The sequence below is a fragment of the Oncorhynchus gorbuscha genome, linkage group LG11, assembly GCF_021184085.1.
Source record: "Oncorhynchus gorbuscha isolate QuinsamMale2020 ecotype Even-year linkage group LG11, OgorEven_v1.0, whole genome shotgun sequence".
Classification (NCBI taxonomy): Eukaryota; Metazoa; Chordata; class Actinopteri; order Salmoniformes; family Salmonidae; genus Oncorhynchus; species Oncorhynchus gorbuscha.
This window is the reverse complement of record NC_060183.1, coordinates 65019625-65044574: the sequence shown is the minus strand read 5'-3', so window position 1 is coordinate 65044574 and position 24950 is coordinate 65019625. Positions and strand designations below refer to the sequence as shown.

Sequence of the window (24950 nt, the reverse complement as noted above, 5' to 3'; positions counted from 1 at the left end):
GCATTGTAGTTCAGGGAGTATGGTTGAGAAGTGTGAAACTATGTTTGTTTGTGCTCACGAGACTGATTGCCTGTGCTCGTGACAGTGCATGTGTGTGTGTAACCTGGGCTGTTCCACCTGACTGTTCCTCCCTCAGAATTACTCTGCACCTGAAGATCTGCCCCCCCCCTCACCTGCCCACTCCCAGGTGAGCCTTACACCCGGATCATCATCACACCCTCCTGTTTCCCAGTTTGACATCCAGGTGGAGTCTGAATACAAGGAGTCTGACCTCTACCCACTGGGTCATGACCTTTACCCCAGCATTAACCCCTGCCCTCTGAATGACCGCTACCTGACCTCTAAGACTCAACGAGACCAGTACCAATACAAAAACCCACACTCTCATCCCTATGATGTAGGCAGTGAAACCTTGCTGTAGGTTGACAGCATAGACACACAGACACATATAACCAGTTGCGAAATCCTCAAAACTATACAAGACTACAGGTTCTCTCCAGTTTATATGACTAAGAATTGCCTTTTAACCCGAGGTAACTATCAGTTATTATAAGAAGACAGACAAAGTATAACTTTTATATATTCAGTGCCCCTGCCCATTACAACAATTTAGTACATCAACAAAAAAGAAACAACTAAAACTATATTAATTACTTGATCGCAAATGTATCTGTACAATTATAAAAAATGAAGAAAAAAATATAGAAATATAGAAACGTGAGCATTGTGATAATAATGGTTTAAAAATGACTGATGTATTGTTTATTGCATTTATTAGGTATTTTGTTTTCAGTGCATTCACCTTTATGAATTTATGTGTATAAATGACTGTTGGATGAAGTGAGATACTAATATCAGAGTGTACTTACATTGGATTGTAAAGATATACAAATGCATGTTAATAAAATAGTATTAAAAAACCTTGTAGTCTAAAGTTTGTGTGAAATCTTTTATCCTGGAGCATTTATCCTTTAACATGTAAACAACCTAACATATTTTTCATGAAAAAATAACAACCTTTTAACTGGCATACAAGAAAAGATCATACAAATTCTTTAAAAAGTTGATTCCTGGACTTCCTGACAGGCCGACCCCAGGTGGTGACCCCAGGTAGTGGGGGTAGGAAACATCCCCTCCACCAGGCTGTCCCTTAACACTGGGGCCCCACAGGGTTGTGTGCTTAGTCCCCTCCTGTACTTCCTGTTCACCCACGACTGTGTGGCCACAAAAGACACCAATACCTTCTCCGCTATGCAATCTGGTTTCCGAGCCGGTCACGGGTGCACCTCAGCCACACTCAAGGTACTAAACGACATCATAACTGCCATCGATAAAAGACAGTACTGTGCAGCCGTCTTCATCGACCTTGCCAAGGCTTTCGACTCTGTCAATCACCATATTCTTATCGGCAGACTCAGTAGCCTCGGTTTTTCGGATGACTGCCTTGCCTGGTTCACCAATTACTTTGCAGACAGAGTTCAGTGTGTCAAATCGGAGGGTATGTTGTCCGGTCCTCTGGCAGTCTCTATGGGGGTGCCACAGGGTTCAATTCTCGGGCCGACTCTTTTCTCTGTATATATCAATGATGTTGCTCTTGCTGCGGGCGATTCCCTGATCCACCTCTACGCAGACGACACCATTGTATACACTTTCGGCCCGTCATTGGACACTGTGCTATCTAACCTCCAATCGAGCTTCAATGCCATACAACACTCCTTCCGTGGCCTCCAACTGCTCTTAAACGCTAGTAAAACCAAATGCATGCTTTTCAACCGATCGCTGCCTGCACCCGCATGCCCGACTAGCATCACCACACTGGATGGTTCCGACCTTGAATATGTGGACACCTATAAGTACCTAGGTGTCTGGCTAGACTGCAAACTCTCCTTCCAGACCCATATCAAACATCTCCAATCAAAAAATCAAATCAAGAATCGGCTTTCTATTCCGCAACAAAGCCTCCTTCACTCACGCTGCCAAGCTTACCCTAGTAAAACTGACTATCCTACCGATCCTCGACTTCGACGACGTCATCTACAAAATTGCTTCCAACACTCTACTCAGCAAACTGGATGCAGTTTATCACAGTGCCATCCGTTTTGTCACTAAAGCACCTTATACTACCCACCACTGCGACCTGTATGCTCTAGTCGGCTGGCCCTCGCTACATATTCGTCGCCAGACCCACTGGCTCCAGGTCATCTACAAGGCCATGCTAGGCAAAGCTCCGCCTTACCTCAGCTCACTGGTCACGATGGCAACACCCATCCGTAGCACGCGCTCCAGCAGGTGTATCTCATTGATCATCCCTAAAGCCAACACCTCATTCGGCTCCCTTTCGTTCCAGTACTCTGCTGCCTGTGACTGGAACGAATTGCAAAAATCGCTGAAGTTGGAGACTTTTATCTCCCTCACCAACTTCAAACATCAGCTAGCTGAGCAGCTAACCGATCGCTGCAGCTGTACATAATAATAATCTATTGGTAATCTATTGGCACACCCATTTTCACCTACCTCATCCCCACAGTTTTTATTTATTTACTTTTCTGCTCTTTTGCACACCTGTACATGATCATCTGATCATTTATCACTCCAGTGTTAATCTGCAATATTGTAATTATTCGCCTACCTCCTCATGCCTTTTGCACACATTGTATATAGACTCCCCTTTTTTCTCTGTGTTATTGACTTGTTAATTGTTTACTCCATGTGTAACTCTGTGTTGTCTGTTCACACTGCTATGCTTTATCTTGGCCAGGTCGCAGTTGCAAATGAGAACCTGTTCTCAACTAGTCTACCTGGTTAAATAAAGGTGAAAAAAACAACAACAACAAAAAAACAGCATTATCAAGTTCGCTGTCAACAAGACAGGGGTAGGCCTGATCACCGGCGATGATGAGTCAGCCTACAGGGAGGAGGTCAGTGACCTGGCAGTGAGGTGCCGGAGCAACAACCTCTCCCTCAATGTCAGCAAGACCAAGGAGGTGATCGTGGACGACAAGAATTGGGGAGGGCGACCACGCCCCCATCCACATTGACGGGGTGGCAGTGGAGCAGATAGACAGCTTCAAGTTCCTCGGTGTCCAAATAACTAAAGACCTAAAATGGTCCAAACACATGCTCAGTCGTGAAGAAGGCGCGACAGTGCTTTGGCATGGGTCCTTAAATCATGAAAAGGTTCTACCATTGAGAGCATATTGATTGGCTGCATCACTGCTTGGTTTGCCAATAGCACCACCCTCGATAGCATTACAGATGGTTGTATGGACAGCCCAGTACATCACTGGGGCTGAGCTCCCTGCCATCCAAGACCTCTATATCAGACAGTGTAAAAAGAAGGCCTGGAAAATCGTCAAACATCCCAACCTCTCAAGCCATAGACTATTTTGTTAGCTGCCGCATGACAAGAGAAGTCTGACACCAACAGGCTCTTGAACAGCTTCTAACCCCAAGAAATACAAATCAAATCAAATCCAATTTATTTATATAGCCCTTTGTACATCAGCTGATATCTCAAAGTGCTGTACAGAAACCCAGCCTAAAACCCCAAACAGCAAGCAATGCAGGTGTAGAAGCACAGTGGCTAGGAAGGCCAAAACCTAGGAAGAAACCTAGAGAGGAACCAGGCTATGAGGGGTGGCCAGTCCTCTTCTGGCTGTGCCGGGTGGAGATTATAACAGAACATGGCCAAGATGTTCAAATGTTCATAAATGACCAGCATGGTCAAATAATAATAATCACAGTTGTTGTCGAGGGTGAAGCAAGTTAGCACCTCAGGGGTAAATGTCAGTTGGCTTTTCATAGCCGATCATTAAAAGTATCTCTACCACTCCTGCTGTCTCTAGAGTTTAAAACAGCAGGTCTAGGACAGGTAGCACATCCGGTGAACAGGTCAGGATTCCATAGCCGCAGGCAGAACAGTTGAAACTGGAGCAGCAGCACGGCCAGGTGGACTGGGGACAGCAAGGAGTCATCATGCCAGATAGTCCTGAGGCATGGTCCTAGGGCTCAGGTCCTCGAGAGAGAGAGAGAGAGAGAGAGAAAGAAAGAAAGAAAGAAAGAAAGAAAGAAAGAAAGAAAGAGAGAGCATACTTAAATTCACACAGGACACCGGATAAGACAGGAGAAGAACTCCAGATATAACAAACTGACCCTAGCCCCCCGACCCATAAACTACTGCAGCATAAATACAGGAGGCTGAGTCAGGAGGGGTCAGGAGACACTGTGGCCCCATCCGATGATATCCCCGGACAGGGCCAAACAGGAAGGATATAACCTCACCCACTTTGCCAAAGCACAGCCCCCACACCACTAGAGGGATATCTTCAACCACCAATTTACCATCCTGAGAGAAGGCCAAGTATAGCCCACAAAGATCTCCGCCACGGCACAACCCAAGGGGGGGCGCCAACCCAGACATGAAGATCACATCAGTGACTCAATCCACTCAAGTGATGCACCCCTCCTAGGGACGGCATGAAAGAGCACCAGTAAGCCAGTGACTCAGCCCCTGTAATAGGGTTAGAGGCAGAGAATCCCAGTGGAAAGAGGGGAACCGGCCAGGCAGAGACAGCAAGGGCGGTTCGTTGCTCCAGAGCCTTTCAGTTCACCTTCAAACTCCTGGGCCAGACTACACTCAATCATATGACCCACTGAAGAGATAAGTCTTCAGTAAAGACTTAAAGGTTGAGCCCGAGTTTGCATCTCTCACATGGGTAGGCAGACCATTCCATATAAATGGAACTCTATAGGAGAAAGTTCTGCCTCCAGCTGTTTGCTTAGACTAGGGACAATTAGCGTACGTGTAGGTACGTACGGCAGGACCAAATCAGAAAGATAGGTAGGAGCAAGCCCATGTAATGCTTTGTAGGTTAGCAGTAAAACCTTGAAATCAGCCCTTGCCTTGACAGGAAGCCAGTGTAGGGAGGAGTAAAATTATCAAATTGTTTGGTTCTAGTCAGGATTCTAGCAGCCGTATTTAGCACTAACTGAAGTTTATTTAGTGCTTTATCCGGGTAGCCGGAAAGTAAAGCATTGCAGTAGTCTAACCTGGATGTAACAAAAGCGTGGATAAATTTTTCTGCAACACTTTTGGACAGAAAGTTTCTGATTTTTGCAATGTTACATAGATGGAAAAAAGCTGTCCTTGAAACAGTCTTGATATGTTCGTCAAAAGAGAGATCAGGGTCCAGAGTAACGCCGAGGTCCTTCGCAGTTCTATTTGAGACGACTGTACAACAATTAAGATTAATTGTCAGATTCAACAGAAGATCTCTTTGTTTCTTGGGACCTAGAACAAGCATCTCTGTTTTGTCCAAGTTTAAAAGCAGAAAGTTTGAAGCCATCCACTTCCTTATGTCTGAAACACAGGCTTCTAACGAGCACAATTTTGGGGCTTCACCTTGTTTCATTGAAATGTACAGCTGTGTGTAATCCGCATAGCAGTGAAAGTTAATGTTATGTTTTCGAATGACATCCCCAAGAGGTAAAATATATAGTGAAAACAATAGTGGTCCTAAAAAGGAACCTTGAGGAACACCAAAATGTACAGTTGATTTGTCAGAGGACAAACCATTCACAGAGACAAACTGATATCATTCCGACAGATAAGATCTAAACCAGAACAGAACTTGTCCGTGTAGACCCATTTGGGTTTCCAATCTCTTCAAAAGAATGTGGTGATCGATGGTATCAAAAGCAGCACTAAGGTCTAGGAGAACGAGGACAGATGCAAAGCCTCGGTCTGATGCCATTAAAAGGTCATTTACCACCTTCACAAGTGCAGTCTCAGTGCTATGATGGGGTCTAAAACCAGACTGAAGCATTTCGTATACATTGTTTGTCTTCAGGAAGGCAGTGAGTTGCTGCGCAACAGCCTTTTCTAACATTTTTGAGAGGAATGGAAGATTCGATATAGGCCGATAGTTTTTATATTTTCTGGGTAAAGGTTTGGCTTTTTCAAGAGAGGCTTTATTACTGCCACTTTTAGTGAATTTGGTACACATCCGGTGGATAGAGAGACGTTTATTATGTTCAACATAGGAGGGCTAAGCACAGGAAGCAGCTCTTTCAGTAGTTTAGTTTAGAATAGGGTCCAGTATGCAGCTTGAAGGTTCAGAGGCCATGATTATTGTCATCATTGTGTCAAGAGATATAGTACTAAAACACTTGAGTGTCTCTCTTGATCCTAGGTCCTGGCAGAGTTGTGCAGACTCAGGACAACTGAGCTTTGAAGGAATACGCAGATTTAAAGAGGAGTCTGTCATTTGCTTTCTAATAATCATGATCTTTTCCTCAAAGAAGTTCATGAATTTATTACTGCTGAAGTGAAAGCCATCCTCACTTGGGGAATACTGCTTTTTAGTTAGCTTTGCGACAGTATCAAAAATACATTTTGGATTGTTCTTATTTTCCTCAATTAAGTTGGAAAAATTGGATGATCAAGCAGCAGTACGGGCTCTTCGATACTGCACGGTACTGTCTTTCCAAGCTTGTCGGAAGACTTCCAGTTTGGTGTGGCACCATTTCTGTTCCAATTTTACAACTGATATAAAGCTAACAAAATAGCGACACGGACCGAGTTGTGTCTTGTATCCTTATGGACCTTTTATTTCAGTACTTGCACTGTCTCTATACACACTCACAGGGCCCTACTCACTCCATCATTTGCTCACTCACACTTAATATGCACATACATTTATGCCGACTCTACCCACCTGCATACCCACTCACATGCAAGCTGCTGCTACTCTGACTATCTTACATCCAGTTGCCTAGTTCCCTTACCCCTGTACATATCTACCTCCATCACCCCGGGATCCCTGCACATGTAAATATGGTATTGGAGCTGACTTTCTAAATATTTCCTGTATATAGTATGCTTACTTACTTTTATGTATATTTTATATTTATTTCTCATGTGATTTTTCTAATAATAAATTGTTATTGATTATTTAATTGTTGGGTTTTGAGTTTGCAAGAAAGGCATTTCATAGTACTTGTGCATGTGACATTAAAACTTGAAACTTGAGCTCTGTGAGACATTCATAGCGATGGGGGCAGATTTTTTGATCAAGAGAGACCTTTAGAAAATATGCACATTTTCTCTAACATTAAACATACAAATATGTATTTTACAGTTATAAGAAAGGTCAAATCTCACAGTTAGTCGTTTAAAATGTTGATTATGCTATATTTAGAAAGCATATAAGTCATTTCAAGCATTCATACAGTTTTATTGAATAATAAATACATCATATAAAATATTTCAGATTTTCATATTTGTACTTTGTTCTTGAGCATGTGTTCTTAAAAGTGACTACAGCTCATCAATTTATAACAATTTTTACCAGAAAGGTGAGACTTTAACCTTTCTTGGAGTATGCAGCATTACAAATTGTTGTTCATGGCCCTCTCATGATAAATAATTACTTTGGAGGATTAGGTAGATTACAATTTTGATTACATTTAACTGGTTAACAAGTCTACGTCGGGAAAATCCCAAAAGTAAAAAAAAACATTTAATGACGTCGTTGTGGATGACGTCATTGTCATATTACATTACACTCCCTTCTGATTTGCCAGAAAGCATCCCTATTTCCGGTTTGTGATCCAAACACTTATCCATTTTGAGCCGAAAGAACTGTAGCCAGACTGATAGACGACAACCATCATAGGAGAAATGGCAGAGTTCGCGGATAAATTCAGCTCTTTCACCATGACGCAGTTAAACGAGTTACTTGAAGACGATGAAAAGTTAAATTCTATTGTCAAAGAAATGAACGAGGTAAGTTCCCTTTGTGTTTTACTAACGTCAGCTGGCTATCCCTAGTAACGCTAGCTAGCATCAACATATCTAGGTAGCTGTGCACTTATGACTGTTGTCAGGCAGTCCTTCATTCACAACTTCCTTCTAGATGCAAACATGTTTCGCTTTGAGCAAGCTCATCAACATCCGCCTCGTTGCCACAGCTGAGAAGCTTGCTCCTTGTACTGTACTCAACATTTGGATGTTTGGTGGATGCTCATGCTGTTTCCATATTTTTATTTTCTAATCAGTTTCGACAATAACCCTGTTTGTGTACATATGCCACAAATGGCAGTGTCATTGTTTGGCATTAGGCCACAAATGCCATCTGATTCCCATTATTGCATAAGTAATGGACACACCCGGATTTAGGAACAGATTTGAAATGATCTGGTTTGTTTTGTTTCCTGTTCTATGAACAGGATCCGCACAAGACAGCCAGTCATCAGCTATGTGGAAGGTGTTAAAAGTTGGAAGAGGTTTTCCTATTGACTAACCTAGGCGGAGGAGTCCATATTTCAGTGCAGCACACCTCTTTAGTCAACATTCTGATGCATTGAGCACACAGCACTGCACAGATTGTAACAAAAGTCGATGCTTAACCAAGAAGCAACCCCTCACAGCGTATTGACATTTGGTTATGTCAGTGTTCTTTCAGACATGTGTGCAGCATTCATTCTGACACGGGTATTTTGTGCGTCATCTCTCTCGCTAGCCTTGTCTAGTTTAGGTATTAGGAAAGCTCAACTTGCTTTTGGCTTCTTCACCTTCTGTATATTCATGTATGTGGCTTATGCAAGACTCCCCACCATGGCACTGTGACGTTGGTGGAACTGTTAGTCCTTACCCACCAATGTGGAAATAGCTTTACAGGAACAGCCTGTGAGCAGAGATACAAATCTGGTTGCTGCTGGAGAGCTGTCTAGTGCCTGTCTTCCCTGGGCTGGTGCCAGCATGGCAGCATCTCATCCCTCCCGACCATGTTATTTATGATTCATTATAGCCTAGTTCATTAGTACTGATATCTTGATTGAGTGCTGTGTTTTAGCTGGAACCCAACTTATTTATTGGCTCGCCGACATTGGCCTTTTACCTCTATCAGTATCAGACAATAATTCTGTCGATAACCGATATTCAATAGGATGAAAAGGGGGAATCTCATGCTGATCTGAACACTTGCGGACATTTTCATGTCATTATTTGTCACAATGTAAGTAATCAACATTTGAAGCATATTTGTTGGACAATTGCTCTTTTGGAATGTTATTTTTGGAGAATTCGGTTTGTAAAAATGTCACTTTCATTTCCCTGCTGTAAAACAGTATATTGGCAGTCGGCAGATATATCGGTAAGTGTTGCTCCCCCAAGATTGGGGTATCGGTCCCAAAAAAACATATTGGTTTCCCTGCCCTTAGTGATAAGAGCTCTGCTTTCTGCTGTGGCATCCTGTAGATATAATCGCCTATGGGGTCCTATTTCAGGTATTTCACATCGGTTTGTAGGCTTGGTGAAAGGGATTATAAATAATCACTGTCCTCCATAAAAAATATACTCATATTTAATCACCAGAGGTTAGGTTTTGAGCTGGTTTGTCGCTGGCCTATAGGCCTACTCTACACATCACAGTCTGGGGGTCAGTCAGTCAGTTTCTGTCTGCGTGTATTGTCTCAAGTACTAACTCACCTTCCCTCTTCCTGTGTGTCTGTCTGTGTATGCTGTGTGTTTGTCTCTGTGTTAGATGTGTGAGGTGCAGCAGGTGAAGGAGCTGACCCTGGTCAGTAACATCAGTCTGGCAGAACAGAACCTCCAACTGCAGCCCAGTCTGGACCTTCAGAAGAACCAGCTCACCTCACGCTACCGCCACCTACAGGAGTTCTATGACAACTACCAGCTACGCAAGTCCACACTCTGTAAGACCGCTAACAGGTCCACACTACCAAGTCCACACTCTGTAAGAGTCCTAGCAAGTCCACACTTGATGAGACACCTAGCTAGTCCACACTACTAAGGACAGTGTGCCTGTATACCAGTCTCTTTCTGTCTACATCTCACTCAGTGCACTCAGTGCTATCTGAAAGACCAGTCTTTCTCTCTCTGTGTTGGTAGCTGACTGTTCTCTACATGTCTGTCTGGTCGAGCCAGTTCAGTCACTTGTTGTTCCTAGATATTGCTCCTCTGTCAGTGGGGTTGTTACTGGATACTGGTCCTCTGTCAGTCGGGTTGTTCTAGATTCTGGTCCTCTGTCAGTCGGGTTGTTCTAGATTCTGGTCCTCTGTCAGTCGGGTTGTTCTAGATTCTGGTCCTCTGTCAGTCGGGTTGTTCTAGATTCTGGTCCTCTGTCAGTCGGGTTGTTCTAGATTCTGGTCCTCTGTCAGTCGGGTTGTTCTAGATTCTGGTCCTCTGTCAGTCGGGTTGTTCTAGATTCTGGTCCTCTGTCAGTCGGGTTGTTCTAGATTCTGGTCCTCTGTCAGTCGGGTTGTTCTAGATTCTGGTCCTCTGTCAGTCGGGTTGTTCTAGATACTGGTCCTCTGTCAGTCGGGTTGTCACTACATAGCCACGCTCTAAAGAAGGGAAGCACAGTGCCTTTCTAACCACAGTCTCCACCACCAACCTATCCAATATTGATCATTTTAGCTGCCTTTTAAGCATTCTAGTACGGTTAAATAGTTAACACACACACGTGGACACAGCGGTCTAAGTTACTGCATATCAGTGCAAGATGCGCCACTAAAGTTCCTTGTTCAAATCCAGGCTATATCACATCCGGCCATGATTGGGAGTCCTGTAGGGCGGCGCATAATTAGCCCAGTGTCGTCCAGGTTTGGCCGTCAGTGTAAATAATAATTTGTTCTTAACTGACTTGCCTAGTTAAGTAAAGGTTACACACACACACCACACTGACCAAAAAGTTATTTTGTTGGCATTTACATATATCCCCCTTACCAGTAAAATATAATCAAAACCTATTTGCTGGTTAGTTGTTCATTAATTTAATTCTCAACCGAGACACCCCCAATAAAGGACTGGTTCTGCAGGTGGTGACCACAGACCACTTCTCAGTTCCTATGCTTCCTGGCTGATGTTTTGGTCACTTTTGAATGCTGGCAGTGCTTTCACTCTAGTGGTAGCATGAGACGGAGTCTACAACCCATACAAGTGGCTCAGGTAGTGCAGCTCATCCAGGATGGTACATCAATGCGAGCTGTGGCAAGAAGGTTTGCTGTGTCTGTCAGCATAGTGTCCAGAGCATGGAGGCGCTACCAGGAGACAGGCCAGTACATCAGGAGATGTGGAGGGGGCCATAGGAGGGCAACAACCCAGCAGCAGGACCGCTACCTCCACCTTTGTGCAAGGAGCACTGCCAGAGCCCTGCAAAATGACCTCCAGCAGGCCACAAATGTGCATGTGTCTGCTCAAACGGTCAGAAACAGACTCCATGAGGGTGGTATGAGGGCCCAACGTCCACAGGTGAGGGTTGTGCTTACAGCCCATCACCGTGCAGGACGTTTGGCATTTGCCAGAGAACACCAAAATTGGCAAATTCGCCACTGGCGCCCTGTGCTCTTCACAGATGAAAGCAGGTTCACACTGGGCACATGTGACAGAGTCTGGAGACGCCGTGGAGAACGTTCTGCTCCTGCAACATCCTCCAGCATGACCGGTTTGGCGGTGGGTCAGTCATGGTGTGGCATTTGTTTGGGGGGCCGCACAGCCCTCCATGTGCTCGCCAGAGGTAGCCTGACTGCCATGAGGTACCGAGATGAGATCCTCAGACCCCTTGTGAGACCATATGCTGGTGTGGTTGGCCCTGGGTTCCTCCTAATGCAAGACAATGTTAGACCTCATGTGGCTGGAGTGTGTCAGCAGTTCCTGCAAAAGGAAGGCATTGATGCAATGGACTGGCCCGCCTGTTCCCCAGACCTGAATCCAATTGAGCACATCTGGGACATCATGTCTCGCTCCATCCACCAATGCCACATTGCACCACAGACTGTCCAGGAGTTGGCGGATGCTTTAGTCCAGGTCTGGGAGGAGATCCCTCAGGAGACCACCCGCCACCTCATCAGAAGCATGCCCAGGCATTGTAGGGAGGTCATACAGGCATGTGAAGGCCACACACACTACTGAGCCTAATTTGGACTTGTTTTAAGGACATCAAAGTTGGATCAGCCTGTAGTGTGGTTTTCCACTTTAATTTTGAGTGACTCCAAATCCAGACCTCCATGGGTTGATACATTTGAATTCCATTGATCATTTGTGTTATTTTGTTGTCAGCACATTCAACTATGCAAAGAAAAAAGTATTTAATAAGAATATTTCATTCAGATCTAGGATGTGTTATTTTAGTGTTCCCTTTTATTTTTTTGAGCAGTGTATATTTGACGTGTCAAATAACACTATTTGACCAATCATGACCGGAATATGACTGCACTTCACATAATAATTAATAATTTAACACTTTCATTAAAAAATGTACATAGTTATTACACATTGATCACACTATCGCTTGTATTTCATGTCACAACGATTCATGGATACGTATGTTATGATGATGCTGGTAAAGTTGTCTCGCGCACCTACAGTGCTGGTCATTAAAAAAAATCTAGCTCGCTCATGGATGCAAACAATGTTCTTCCCCCAAAACATAGAAAAACAACAATCTGTTTCAGTAGCTATAGTTAGCTAGCTAACTAACTATATAGCTTGGTGTCATCTAAAATAACCCTAATTTTTAAGACCGTACTTATTTTATTATTGATGTCGGACCCATCTATGTGAATCTAGACACAATAGTGGACTTTGCGGTTAGCCTTCAAAATAAAAGTATGACATTGACAGTGATGCAAATGAATACAAATAGTATAATTATGCCATAATTGGAATAGATCATGCTAAACGAGGTTGGAATGTTGTTATATAAAATCAACAAAAGACAATTTTGTTAATTTGACAAATCTATTGAAATCACACTGGATGTATTATACTTGAGAATTGCATTGGGGGCATACTTATTTCACTGCACAGCCTTACCTATGGATTGTAGATAAATTACATGGGGTATCAGTCTACTCCGTGCCACCCAGAGAACATTTGCGTCATAGCTCTTATTGCGGGACTCTGTAACAACAGTGAATTGAGACATTTATTGTCAACCTATGTATTGAACACTATTCCAGAGGAAAAACAATACTGTGTGGGTGTTTTGGAGTCTGATAACTCTGAGGACATTGGGGAAAAAATATTTTGGGTATTTAGTAACCTGATACCTCATTTCATTGATCCCCAATCCTTAGGTAAAGCTGTACAGTGCAATATGAATGTCAATACACACAATAGATTGACTGGGGAGGTGATTTCACACAGTGACCGTCCTGAGATAAGAGCTACAATGCTAATATTTGTGTAAACTCTTCACAGTTCTGTTCTTTGGGTGTCATTGAGTAGACTGATACCCCATTTCATTGCTTCACATTCCAAACTTGTTTAACATTACCTTGTCTAAATATGGCGTGATTCCACAAATTGTAACCTCCTGCATCACTTTCAAAGAGATACTTTTATTTTGAAGGCAAACAGCAAATTCCACTATTGTGCCTAATGCTTATTGTGGCTACCTTCACAAAACATAACCAGGTCCGGTCGAGCCTCACTAGCTATATGAAGCTAACTGGCTGCTTATAACGTTAGCTTTGGGCAACAGGGTTAAGTAGCTGGCTAGCTATTTATTATTTCATGAACTGAAGTTCAATTTCAATAGGCGAACACCAAGTGGCTACCTAGCTAATAGTTACTCACAAGGATTCCTAAATCTATTGCTAAGAATAATGAAAATGACTGCAGTTTCTACTGGTTGTATTGGTGCTAGCTTTAGTACCAGCTAAAGCTAGCTACCCCAGAAGTTGTGGTTGAACAAATAATGCTTTATTACCAATGCGGTATTGTTTGCAGACTTTTTTTGTACAGCATTGACAGGTTACTGATAGTTGTGGTGGCGTTTGGCTTGCACGTGCAAATTCAGAACACACAACATTATATAATAGAGCTGTGTTATTTGATGTGTCAAATGCTTCAAATTGTGTTATTGTCAAATAGTGTGGTTTGATGTCGATATTTTTTTGACACGTAAAAGACCCAAACAGCATTCCATAGTATGTTGTGAAGCTAATAGCAGTGATGCAATTACTGTGTAACTCCGGCAGGGCGACATCTAAAAAATAGCACACTTGGTTGTGTGTACCGATGCTCGACCAGTCGTGAAAGTCAACATCACCCACGACAGAGAACGGTTAATTAATTGTCAAGGACAGTTAATTCCATTATCTTGGTGTTAATGGATTTCACCTGTGAGGTGTCTCGCTGAAATGTTCTTACTGTTTCAAATGACTGCTCGACTTGTTGACTGCTTGATCCACACAGCAGACATTGTGGGTTAGGTGTTGCACCTACAACGCAAAATTTTACGTGGAGTCATTACGTCATGTACCTACGTTATATAGGTCTGCACGTCAGCTACACTAGGTACAAACAGAACGAGACAATAATTTGTGCCAGGTGTGATATCCCTCCTAAATAGCTTGGGCGAATGTTCCAATTGACTCCGTAGTAAGGCCAGCAGGCTAGTCTTTTATTTTTCTAAATGTAATGTTTTATTTCTTATTTCTTACTATTATTATTTTTATTGGTGCGTAACTTGTGAAAGTTGTATTGTCACACCACTTTAAATGTGTACATGACACTGCAAGAAAATTTCCCCATGGGGACAATAACGTCAGTCAGTAGCTTTGACATTGGTTTTGCATATCGGCGTTAAACTAGGCATCGGGCCGATACTGAAGTTGGCATTTTTAGGTAATATCGGCCGATTCTGATATGTTCACCAATATATCGTGCATCCCTAGCATAGATACCTTAATAGAAAGTTACTCAAGTAAAAGTGAAAGTCTGCCAGTAAAATACCACTTGAGTAAAAATATTTGGTTTTAAATATACTTAAGTATCAAAAGTAAAAATAATTTAAAAATCTTTTAATTAAGGAAAGCAGATGGCACCAATTTCCATTTATAAAATGTACGGATAGCCAGGGGCTCACTCCAACACTCAGACATTATTTACAAAAGATGCATTTGTGTTTAGTGATTCCGCCAGAGGCAGTAGATGACCACGTGTTCTCTTGATAAGTGTGAATTTGACCATTTTCCTGTCCTGCTAAGCATTCAAAATGTAATGAGTTCTTTGGGTGTCAGGGAAAAGGTATGGAGTAAAAAGTACAATATTTTCTTTAGGAACGTAGTAAAGTACAAGCTGTCAAAAATATAATTAGTAAAGTACAGATAATCTAAAAAACTACTTAAGTACATTACACCGTGACAATTTTCTGTCCATTCTAGCATGGCCATCTAGTGACTACTCTGTCAGACAGCTGTTACCTGATTTCCTGTACTCAATGCTGCTTAGTATCCTCTGAATGCCCCAGCTACTGTATTCAGTCCCATTACATTGATGTTCTGCCCCAGGGATCAAGTTACGACTTAGGTTCAGGACAGTCATTCACTGTGATGCTTAGTGTTTTAGTGTATTCTAACCATTTCTATCTCTCAGATCATGGATCAGGCAACAGCTCTCTGGACATTCTGCTGGCTCTGCTGCAAGCTGAGGGAGCCAAGATAGAAGAGGAGACTGAGGTGACACACACCAATACGTTCACAACTACACGCACAAGAATACTCACTCTCTATGATATTTTATGTTGGTGTGTATTATGTTGAGTCTATGCTTGCGTGAATATAACCCTGCTTTGATGTCCCTGTGTAGAACATGGCAGACTCGTTTCTGGATGGAGAGCTGCCTCTGGACTGCTTTATCGATGACTATCAGCGAAGGCGCCATCTTGCTCACGTGCGCCGTGTAAAGATTGACAAACTCCGTGAGCTGGTTCTGAAGGGTCTCACTAGACCCCAGCAGACCCCTACCCAGACCAGTCGACCCCAGGACTTCCCCTCTACCCCCTACACCAATGGAGCCTTCTCCCCCCAATCTACACGAGCTGCCCCTCCTCCCTCCCCTCAGCAGAGCGGCCTGTCATACCAAGTCGCCCCCTATCCCGCCATGCCTTTCCCCAGCCAGGATCCTCCAGGCTACCCCAGCAGCCCCTACATTCCCCAGCCCTACCCTCAAGCCCCCCAACAACACCCCACCTCCCCATGCCTGCCCCCCCGAACTGGCTTCATCATGCAGTGAGGGGGGGGGGGTCTGTCTCCATAGAAACACCATGGATGATGACCTTATCTACCTTTGACCCAACAATGAGTGTTGGTGACTTAACCAATGACAGTCCCTGTCAGTAACACAGGGAAAACTCCTGACTGACAGGCTCCCTCAGAGACTCTGTCCAGTAGCTACAGCCTGGGGGTTGACTCTCTTAGGTTTTTATTCTAAGACTTTCTGATTAATCTGAAGACATATGAAAACGTAAATCTCTGACTGGTATTTATATGCTGTGTAGATGAGATGTAAACTGAAGGTGGTGTCTTCCTGTACACACACTTGAGTATGCGTGAAGTTGTGCGTAACCCCAAAGGTCAGGACAGGTGGTGTGATAGTTGACCCTAAAGTTCCTATTCGTCTAAAGGGAGGAGTCCGGTATTGTCACAACTATAGCTAGTCCATCAACCCTGAACAGAACTACTCAAATTGATTTCAATTCAATATGTATTGTAATCTAGGTGCTTTCCTATTCATTGGTGGAGGTTCTTTCCAGTAGGTCAGAAGGATGCAAGGCTAGGAATATACTATGCTGTTTTACAAGGGAAAACATTTTGGAATGGATTTGAATGACCTGCCAAAGATGTTCTCATCTTACCTACTGACTTGGCACTTTGTTTTAGTGATTGTTTTGTATACCGGTATAAGAGGTAGTTATACCCCACCTAACTGGAAGATGGATATTGAAAATAACCATGCATCCTAAATTAATGTTAAACTGGCTTTCTTGTGAAGCCAGTCAGTTGCCATGTGGGGAAAAGAGATCTACATCTGGCTGTACATCTACAGTTTGCCTTCCCCATTTGTGCTCACCTCAAGGAAAACACATGGGGGTTCAAAAATGAGATGGTGCAGGAAATATTTAAAATATGAACTATAGTAGTCCCTGGTACTGTACATCTGATCTACACTCCCTAGGAACAAACATTCATGTTGTAATGCTAGACTGACAGGTTGACTTTAATCCAAATCAATAAATGTTTTATAACCAATACTAAGGTGTTCTATGCCTGATGTCGCAGTTGTCTGTGTTTGTTGCTATCAACTGGACACACTGGGTAATTGAACAATTGTGCTGATGTAGTTAACTTTGCCAAAAAATATATACTTTCCTGCTTTTTTTTTTTTTTTTACCATCACATGCTGGTAAAACTCCCCAGGAGAATGGAACAAAACACATAGTTAGTTGACAATTTCAATAAAAGTTAAAACATGTCAGTGTTCAGTACTCTTCTCCTTCCTCAGCCTCCCCTTCCACTGAATCTACTCCCACCTCTTCGTAGTCCTTCTCCAGGGCAGCCAGATCCTCTCTGGCCTCAGAACTCCCCCTCCTCCATACCCTCTCCCACATACCAGTGCACAAAGGCACGCTTGGCGTACATCAGGTCAAACTTGTGGTCGAGCCGAGCCCAGGCCTCAGCAATGGCCGTGGTGTTGCTCAACATACACACAGCTCTCTGGACCTTTGCTAGATCTCCACTTGGCACCATCATGGGTGGCTGGTAGTTGATGCCAACCTGCAGGGCACAAACAAAAAAACGGTCGAAACCTGACTAAATAATAATTAACATGCCAAGTGCCTTAAATGTTTAGAAGGATAGATCAGTGTAAATGAATGAATCCATTGATTTTTTTACCTTGAAGCCGGTGGGGCACCAGTCGGCAAACTGGATGGTGCGTTTGGTCTTGATGGCGATGGCAGCATTGACGTCCTTGGGCGATGGCAGCATTGACGTCCTTGGGCACCACATCCCCACGGTACAGCAGGCCATATACTTCCTGTGACGAGGGTCACACTTCACCATCTGGTTGGCGGGCTCGAAGCAGGCGTTGGTGATCTCTGCCACAGACAGCATCTTGTGGCAGAGATGACAGGTGCATAGGTGATCAGGGGGTTGGGCACCTGTTTGGTCTGGAACTCTGGCAGGTCCACGTTGAGGGCTCCACCCACTCATAGCACGCGCTCCAGCAGGTATATCTCACTGGTCACCCCCAAAGCCAATTCCTCCTTAGGAAAGATGACCATACAGTTCTCTGCTGCCCATGACTGGAACGAATTGCAAAAATCTCTGAAGCTGGAGACTCACATCTCCCTCACTAGCTTTAAGCACCAGCTGTCAGAGCAGCTCACACCTGTACATAGATTCGCTGTTTACAGATGGGCTATCTACCTACCACATCCCCATACTGGTATTTATTTATTTAGCTCCTTTGCACCCCAGTATCTCTACCAGCACATTCATCTTCTGCCGATCTACCATTCCAGTGTTGAATTGCTATATTGCAATTACTTCGCCACCATGGCCTATTTATTTCCTTAACTTACCTCATTTGCACTCACTGTATATAGACTTTTTGTTTTCTGTTGTTCTGTATTATTGACTGTATGTTTAGTTTATTACATGTGTAACTCTGTTGTTGTATGTGTCGAATTGCTACGCTTTATCTTGGCCAGGTCGCAGTTGCAAATGAGAACTTGTTCTCAACTAGCCTACCTGGTTAAATAAATAAATCTGCCCATCAGGCTGGATCCCATGCTCCAAGCAGTACAGCTCCCAGCACGCATTACCGGTCTGCACACCAGCCTGACCAACGTGGATAGAGATGCACTCACGCTGTGGAAAATACAATTTGAATAAATTAGCATGCTTGCACCAAAGAGACATGTGTCATAGCTGACAGATTTACTTTCATGTTGTTAGCTAGCTATTTTACGCAGAATGGTTAGCAACTAGTTATCCAACTTCATGTTACCTTAAAGTTAGCTAGCTACATAACATTAGATAGTTTGACGAAACTTGGTTTGTTAGTTGTGCTATAGCCACCACTCATCTTGACAGAACACTTACCATAATGATTATTTAAAGCAAGACCTGTAGTTAAGGTTAAAAAGGTTTTGTTATACAATTGACTAGGCTGCTGACAACGGTCTGCCTTAGCTCTGCAAATTCCAACGGTTAACTGCCCAAAATGTTTAAAAACATTGCCGATTCAAGCATATATATGTCCCTGAATGAGCCCGCCTTTGTTTCAACCCAAGTGTCTGTAATTCAAATAAACGCTGTCAATCAATCTTTTCTCTTTTGCCATTGGACTATGGTATAAAGTGTAAAAAATTACTTATTTTCAAATGACAGAATGGTATTTTTCTGATTGCAGATGGCTGAAAAGGTCAAGTGAACTAAACTCCATTTTACCTCAGTCAGTGAGGTGAATACATGCTTCCTTCTGCTATTACTACTTGTGTAGCTGATAATATTGGACTAATGTATTATTTGTGTTTATTGATTGTGATTCAGCTCAAAGAAAAAAAGCTAAATCTTATTTTTAACAAAAACTCACTCGTAAACTTGTACTGGACAAGAACTGGTAGCCTACTGTTCAAATCGAGCAATTATTTTAGTCCTGCAGCATTCTTTATTTTCTTATCTAGCCCAAAGTAATCTGTCCCAAAGTCATATGTTTCTCAAACTAGACACTCTAATGTACTTGTCCTCTTGCTCAGTTGTGCACCAGGGTCCCCCACTCCTCTTTCTATTCTGGTTAGAGCCAGTTTGCACTGTTCTTTGAAGAGAGTAGTACACAGCGTTGTACGAGATCTTCAGTTTCTTGGCAATTTCTAGCATGAAATAGCCTTCATTTCTCAGAACAAGAATAGACTGACGAGTTTCAGAAGAAAGGTCTTTGTTTCTGGCCATTTTGAGCCTGTAAATTAACCCACAAATGCTGACGCTCCAGATACTCTACTAGTCTAAAGAAGGACAGTTTTATTGCTTCTTTAATCAGGACAACAGTTTTCAGCTGTGCTAATATAAATGCAAAATGGTTTTCTAATGATCAATTAGCCTTTTAAAATTATCAACTTGGATTAGCTAACACAACGTCCCATTGGAACACAGGAGTGATGGTTGCTGATAATGGGCCTCTATATGCCTATGTAGATATTCCATTAAAAATCTGCTGTTTCCAGCTACATTTAGTTATTTTAAATGGACAAAAAATGTGCTTTTCTTTCAAAAACAAGGACATTTCTAAGTGACCCCAAACTTTTGAACGGTAGTGTATATTCAATTCTCATGCATTTAGGTCAATAAGTAGCGTATATATATATATATATGGGGTGGCAGGGTAGCCTAGTGATTAGAGCGTTGGATTAGTAACCGAAAGGTTGCAAGTTCGAATCCCTGAGCTGACAAGATACAAATTGGTTGTTCTGCCCCTGAACAGGCAGTTAACCCACTGTTCCTAGGCCGTCATTGAAAATAAGAATTTGTTCTTAACTGACTTGCCTAGTAAAATAAAGAACGCGACTGAGCCTCATGCCGTACTTTACTAGACTACATTTCTGAACCGTGTTATTTCAGAATAAGGGGGGTTGCTGTTTTGCATGGGCTCAGGGAGGGGCGGGGTCAGAGAGAATGACAAGAATGAGGGAGAGAGTAGGGTTAGAGACAGCTGAAGGACTGATGCTGCAGAGTGGATCCAGAAGGAGATTAATCGCCAGACCACCACCAACACCTCTGACGTCTTGGCTGAGCTGAGAGTGCTGACAGACATGGTGGTGGAGCTGAGGAAGATGGAGGCCAGACTGGGGGTGGAATAGCAGAAAAAAACATTTAGGTGTAAAAATGTGCTTAACAAGTCACATAATAAGTTGCATGGACTTACTGTGTGAAATAATAGTGTTTAACACGGTTGTTGAATGACTACCTCATCTCTGTACCCCACACATACAATTATCTGTAAGGTACCTCAGTCGAGCAGTGAATTTGAAACACAGATTCAACCACAAAGACCAGGAAGGTTTTCTAATGCCTCACAAAGGGCACGTATTGATAGATGGGTAAAAAAATAAGCTCACTTTGAATATCCCTTTGAGCATGGTGAGGTTATTAATTATACTTTGGATTGTGTATCTATACACCCTGTCACTACAAGGTACAGGCGTCCTTCCTAACTCAGTTGCAGAGGAAAGAAACCTTCCAGGGATTTCACCATGGGGCCAATTGTGACTTTAAAACAGTTACAGAGTTTAATGGCTGTGATTGGAGACAACTGAGGATGGATCAATAACATTGTAGTTACTCAACAATACTAACCTAATTGACAGAATGAAAAGAAGGAAGCCAAACCAGAATAATATTTGCAACAAGGCACTAAGGTAATACTGCTAAAAATGTGGCAAAGCAATTCACCTTTTCTGAATTCAAAGTGTTATCCTTTGGGCAAATCCAATACAACACATTACTGTTATGGGTATGCTTGGGAGAATTTCAGAATAAAAAGAAACAGAATGGAGAAACCACAGGAAAAATCCTAGAGGAAAACCTGGTTCAGTCTGCTTTCCACCAGACACTGGGAGAGTAATTCACCTTTCAGCAGGACAATAACCTAAAACACAAGGCCAAATATACACTGGAGTTGCTTACCAAGAAGACAGTGAATATTCCTCAGTGGCCAAGTTAGTTTTGACATAAATCTATTTGAAATTCTATGGCAAGACCTGAAAATGGTTGTCTAGCAATGATCAACAACCAATTTGATAGAGCTTGAAGATTTTTGAAAAGAATAATGGGCAAATGTTTCACAATTCAGCACTGGGAGCTTTTAGAGACTTACCCAGAAAGATTCTGTCTGTAATCCATGCCAAAAGTGCTTCTACAAACATTGACTCAGAGGTGTGAATACTTACGTAAATTAGATGTCTGTATTTCCTGTTCAATACATTTGCAAAAATGTCAAAAACATGTTTTCACTGTCATTATGATGTATTATGTGTAGATGGATAAAAAATATATATATATATTTAACCCATTTTAAATTCAGGCTGTAACACGACAAAATGTGGATTAAGTCAACGGGTATGAATACTTTCTCAAGGCATTGTATATATTTATTTTATTGAATTTTTATTTAACTATATTTAAGTAAAATTATGTTTGAGACGAATAATTATCTTCTCTGTTTACATCAATGATGTCGCTCTTGCTGCTGGTGAACTTTAAAAAAAACTAGCATCCTTCACTCATGCTGACCATCATACCGATCCTCGACTTCGGCGATGTCATTTACAAAATAGCCTCCAACGCTCTACTAAACAAATTGGATGCAGTCTATCACAGTGCCATCCATTTTGTCACCAAAGCCCCATACACTACCCACCATTGCGACCTGTACGCTTTCGTTGGCTGGCCGTCGCTTCATCTACAAGTCTCTGCTAGGTAAAGCCCCGCCTTATCTCAGCTCACTAGTCACCATAGCAGCACCCACCCGTAGCATACGCTCCAGCAGGTATATCTCACTAGTCACCCCCAAAGTCAATTCCCCCTTAGGCTGCCTTTCCTTCCAGTTCCCTGCTGCCAATGACTGGAACGAACTGCAAAAACCACTGGAAGCTGGAGACTCATATCTCCCTCAATAGCTTTAAGCACCAGCTGTCAGAGCAGCTCACAGATCTCATGTCAGTCAGTCACAGAGTTTCTTAACCATACTGTCCTGTCTTTGAGTTAGTCATGTGCGTGGTCTAAATAACTCAACTGGCTAATTTGCCTATCGGTAAGTAGAGGGATGGCCTGTACCATTGATCCTGCTGCTCGGATAGAGTGATCATCCGATTATCAACTGTAAATTTACAGATATGATTACGCATGTCAGCACACCCCTAGAAATTAGTGTGTATGAGAAAGGCAATCAGCTGTAAGAGCTTTCACTTGGTCTATGGGGACATCTTGTGGTTAAGTATGAATGACATCCTTTTGCTGTAGGGAGGTACAGCATACCTATTAGCTATAATAATGGTTTAAGGTAATCATAATCCAACAGTTGAATAAAAGCAAATAATGTCATAGTGACTACTCAAAGGAAAGATGCATTTCAGGCATACTAACAAGTCCCTCTTCCAACAGTTCCAGTGCTGGTACCCACCAAAATTCCTACTGGGAACTGTAGCACTCCTTGCAAGAATCATACAGTAAATTTACCATGCCTCTCCATAATTCAACAGATTGTGCAAATTATATATTATTTACTATAATATAAAAGAGAGGGCGATACCAATTACCTCACTACCTAATCGTTTCACGAGATAAAGAAATATTACTATATTGCAATGATCATCCATTGAGAGCATCAAGACTGGCTGCATCACCACTTACGGCAGCTGCTTGGTGATATGACCATCCCATAAATTCCCATGTATTACTTTTAATACCTGCAAATAAACCACTTAAACATCGCTAAGTACACTAAATGACCAAAAGTATGGTCAAACATCTCATTCCAAAGTCATGGGCATTAATATGGAGTTGGTCCCCCCCTTTGCCATAACAGCGTCCACTCTTCTGGGAAGGCTTTTCACTTGAAGTTAGAAAATTGCTGCAGGGACTTGGTTGCATTCAGCAACAGGAGCATTATTGAGGTCAGACGTTCCAATTCATCTTAAAGGTGTTCGATGGAGTTAAGGTCAGTGCTTTGTGGATGTCAGTCAAGTTCTTCCACACCGATCGACAAACCATTTCTGTATGGACCTCGCTTTGTGCACGGGGGCATTGTCATGCTGAAACCGGAAAGGGTCTTCCCCGAACTGTTGTCAAAGTTGGAAGAACAGAATCACCTAGAATGTCAATAGATATGCTGTAGCGTTGACTGCCCTTCACTGGAACTAAGGGGCTTAGCCCAAAACATGAAAAACAGCCCCAGACCATTATTCATCTACCAAACTTTAGTTGGCATTCTGTGTTGGGGCAGATAGCAATCACCTGGAAATCAGCCAAATCCTGACTCAGTAAAATCAAAATGTTTGCATTTTGTTCAGTATACCTGCTCTCAACCTCTGATTGCTCAGCCATGAAAAGCCAACTGACATTTATCTGCATTGCTTGCCGTTTAGGGGTTTAGGGCTGGGTTTCTGTATAACCACTGATATCGGCCGTTGTAAAAAGGGCTTTATAGTGATTGGATATACAGTTGAAGTCGGTAGTTTACATACACCTTAGCCAAATACATTTAAACTCAGCTTTTCACAATTCCTGATATTTAATCCTAGTAAAAATTCCATGTCTTAGGTCAGATAGGATCACCACTTTATTTTAATGTGAAATGTCCAAATGATAGAATTATTTCTTTCATCACATTCCCAGTGGGTCAGAAGTTTACATACACTCAATTTGTATTTGGTAGCATTGCCTTTAAATTGTTTAACTTGGGTCAAACGTTTCAGGTAGCCTTTCACAAGCTTCCCACAATAAGTTGTGTATTTTGGCCCATTCCTCCTGACAGAGCTGGTGTAACTGAGTCAGGTTAGTAGGCCTCCTTGCTCACACACTTTCTCAGTTCTACCCACAAATATTCTATAGGATTGAGGTCAGGGCTTCGTGATGGCCACTTTTCCTCCCTCATGACATCTATTTTGTGAAGTGCACCAGTCCCTCCTACAGCAAAGCACACCCACAACATGATGCTGCCACCCCGTGCTTCACGGTTGGGATGGTGTCCTTCAGCTTGCAAATATAATGGTCATTATGACCAAACAGTTCCATCAGACCAGAGAACAATTTCTCCAAGTGTAACATCTTTGTCCCCATGTGCAATTGCAAACCGTAGTCTGGGTTTTTTTATGGCGGTTGTGGAGCAGTGGCCTTTACCGTTCTGGGATTGATTAGCACTATTCACACCAAAGTATGTTCACGTCTCCTTCCTGAGTGGTATGACTGCTGCGTGGTCCCATGGTGTTCATACATTTAGCTCAGAGGTTTCTAAAGCAATGACAATTTTCTGGAATTTTCCAAGTTGTTTAAAGGCACAGTCAACTTGTACACCTCTGACCCACTGGAATTAAGTGAATTAATTTGTCTGTTAACAATTGTTAAAATTACGTGTCGTA

General features: G+C 42.6%; 2 protein-coding genes across 2 annotated transcripts; one reads left to right on the top strand and one right to left on the bottom strand.

The window, feature by feature from the left end:
- The first annotated feature begins 7593 nt into the window (after window positions 1–7593).
- LOC124049127 (vacuolar protein sorting-associated protein 37B-like) lies at window positions 7594–17284 on the top strand. Its single transcript, XM_046370483.1, has 4 exons — window positions 7594–7786; window positions 9546–9717; window positions 15407–15489; window positions 15620–17284. Exons 1-4 carry the CDS (start codon window positions 7682–7684, stop codon window positions 16043–16045), a joined length of 786 nt encoding a protein of 261 aa, XP_046226439.1. The 5' UTR covers window positions 7594–7681; the 3' UTR covers window positions 16046–17284.
- LOC124047704 (tubulin alpha chain-like) lies at window positions 16341–23916 on the bottom strand. The gene is given in 6 exon segments (XM_046368009.1): window positions 16341–17388; window positions 17390–17586; window positions 17707–17781; window positions 17783–17848; window positions 20576–20657; window positions 23888–23916. Coding segments are annotated over 6 exon segments (546 nt in total). The 3' UTR covers window positions 16341–17291.
- Window positions 23917–24950: the final 1034 nt, after the last annotated feature.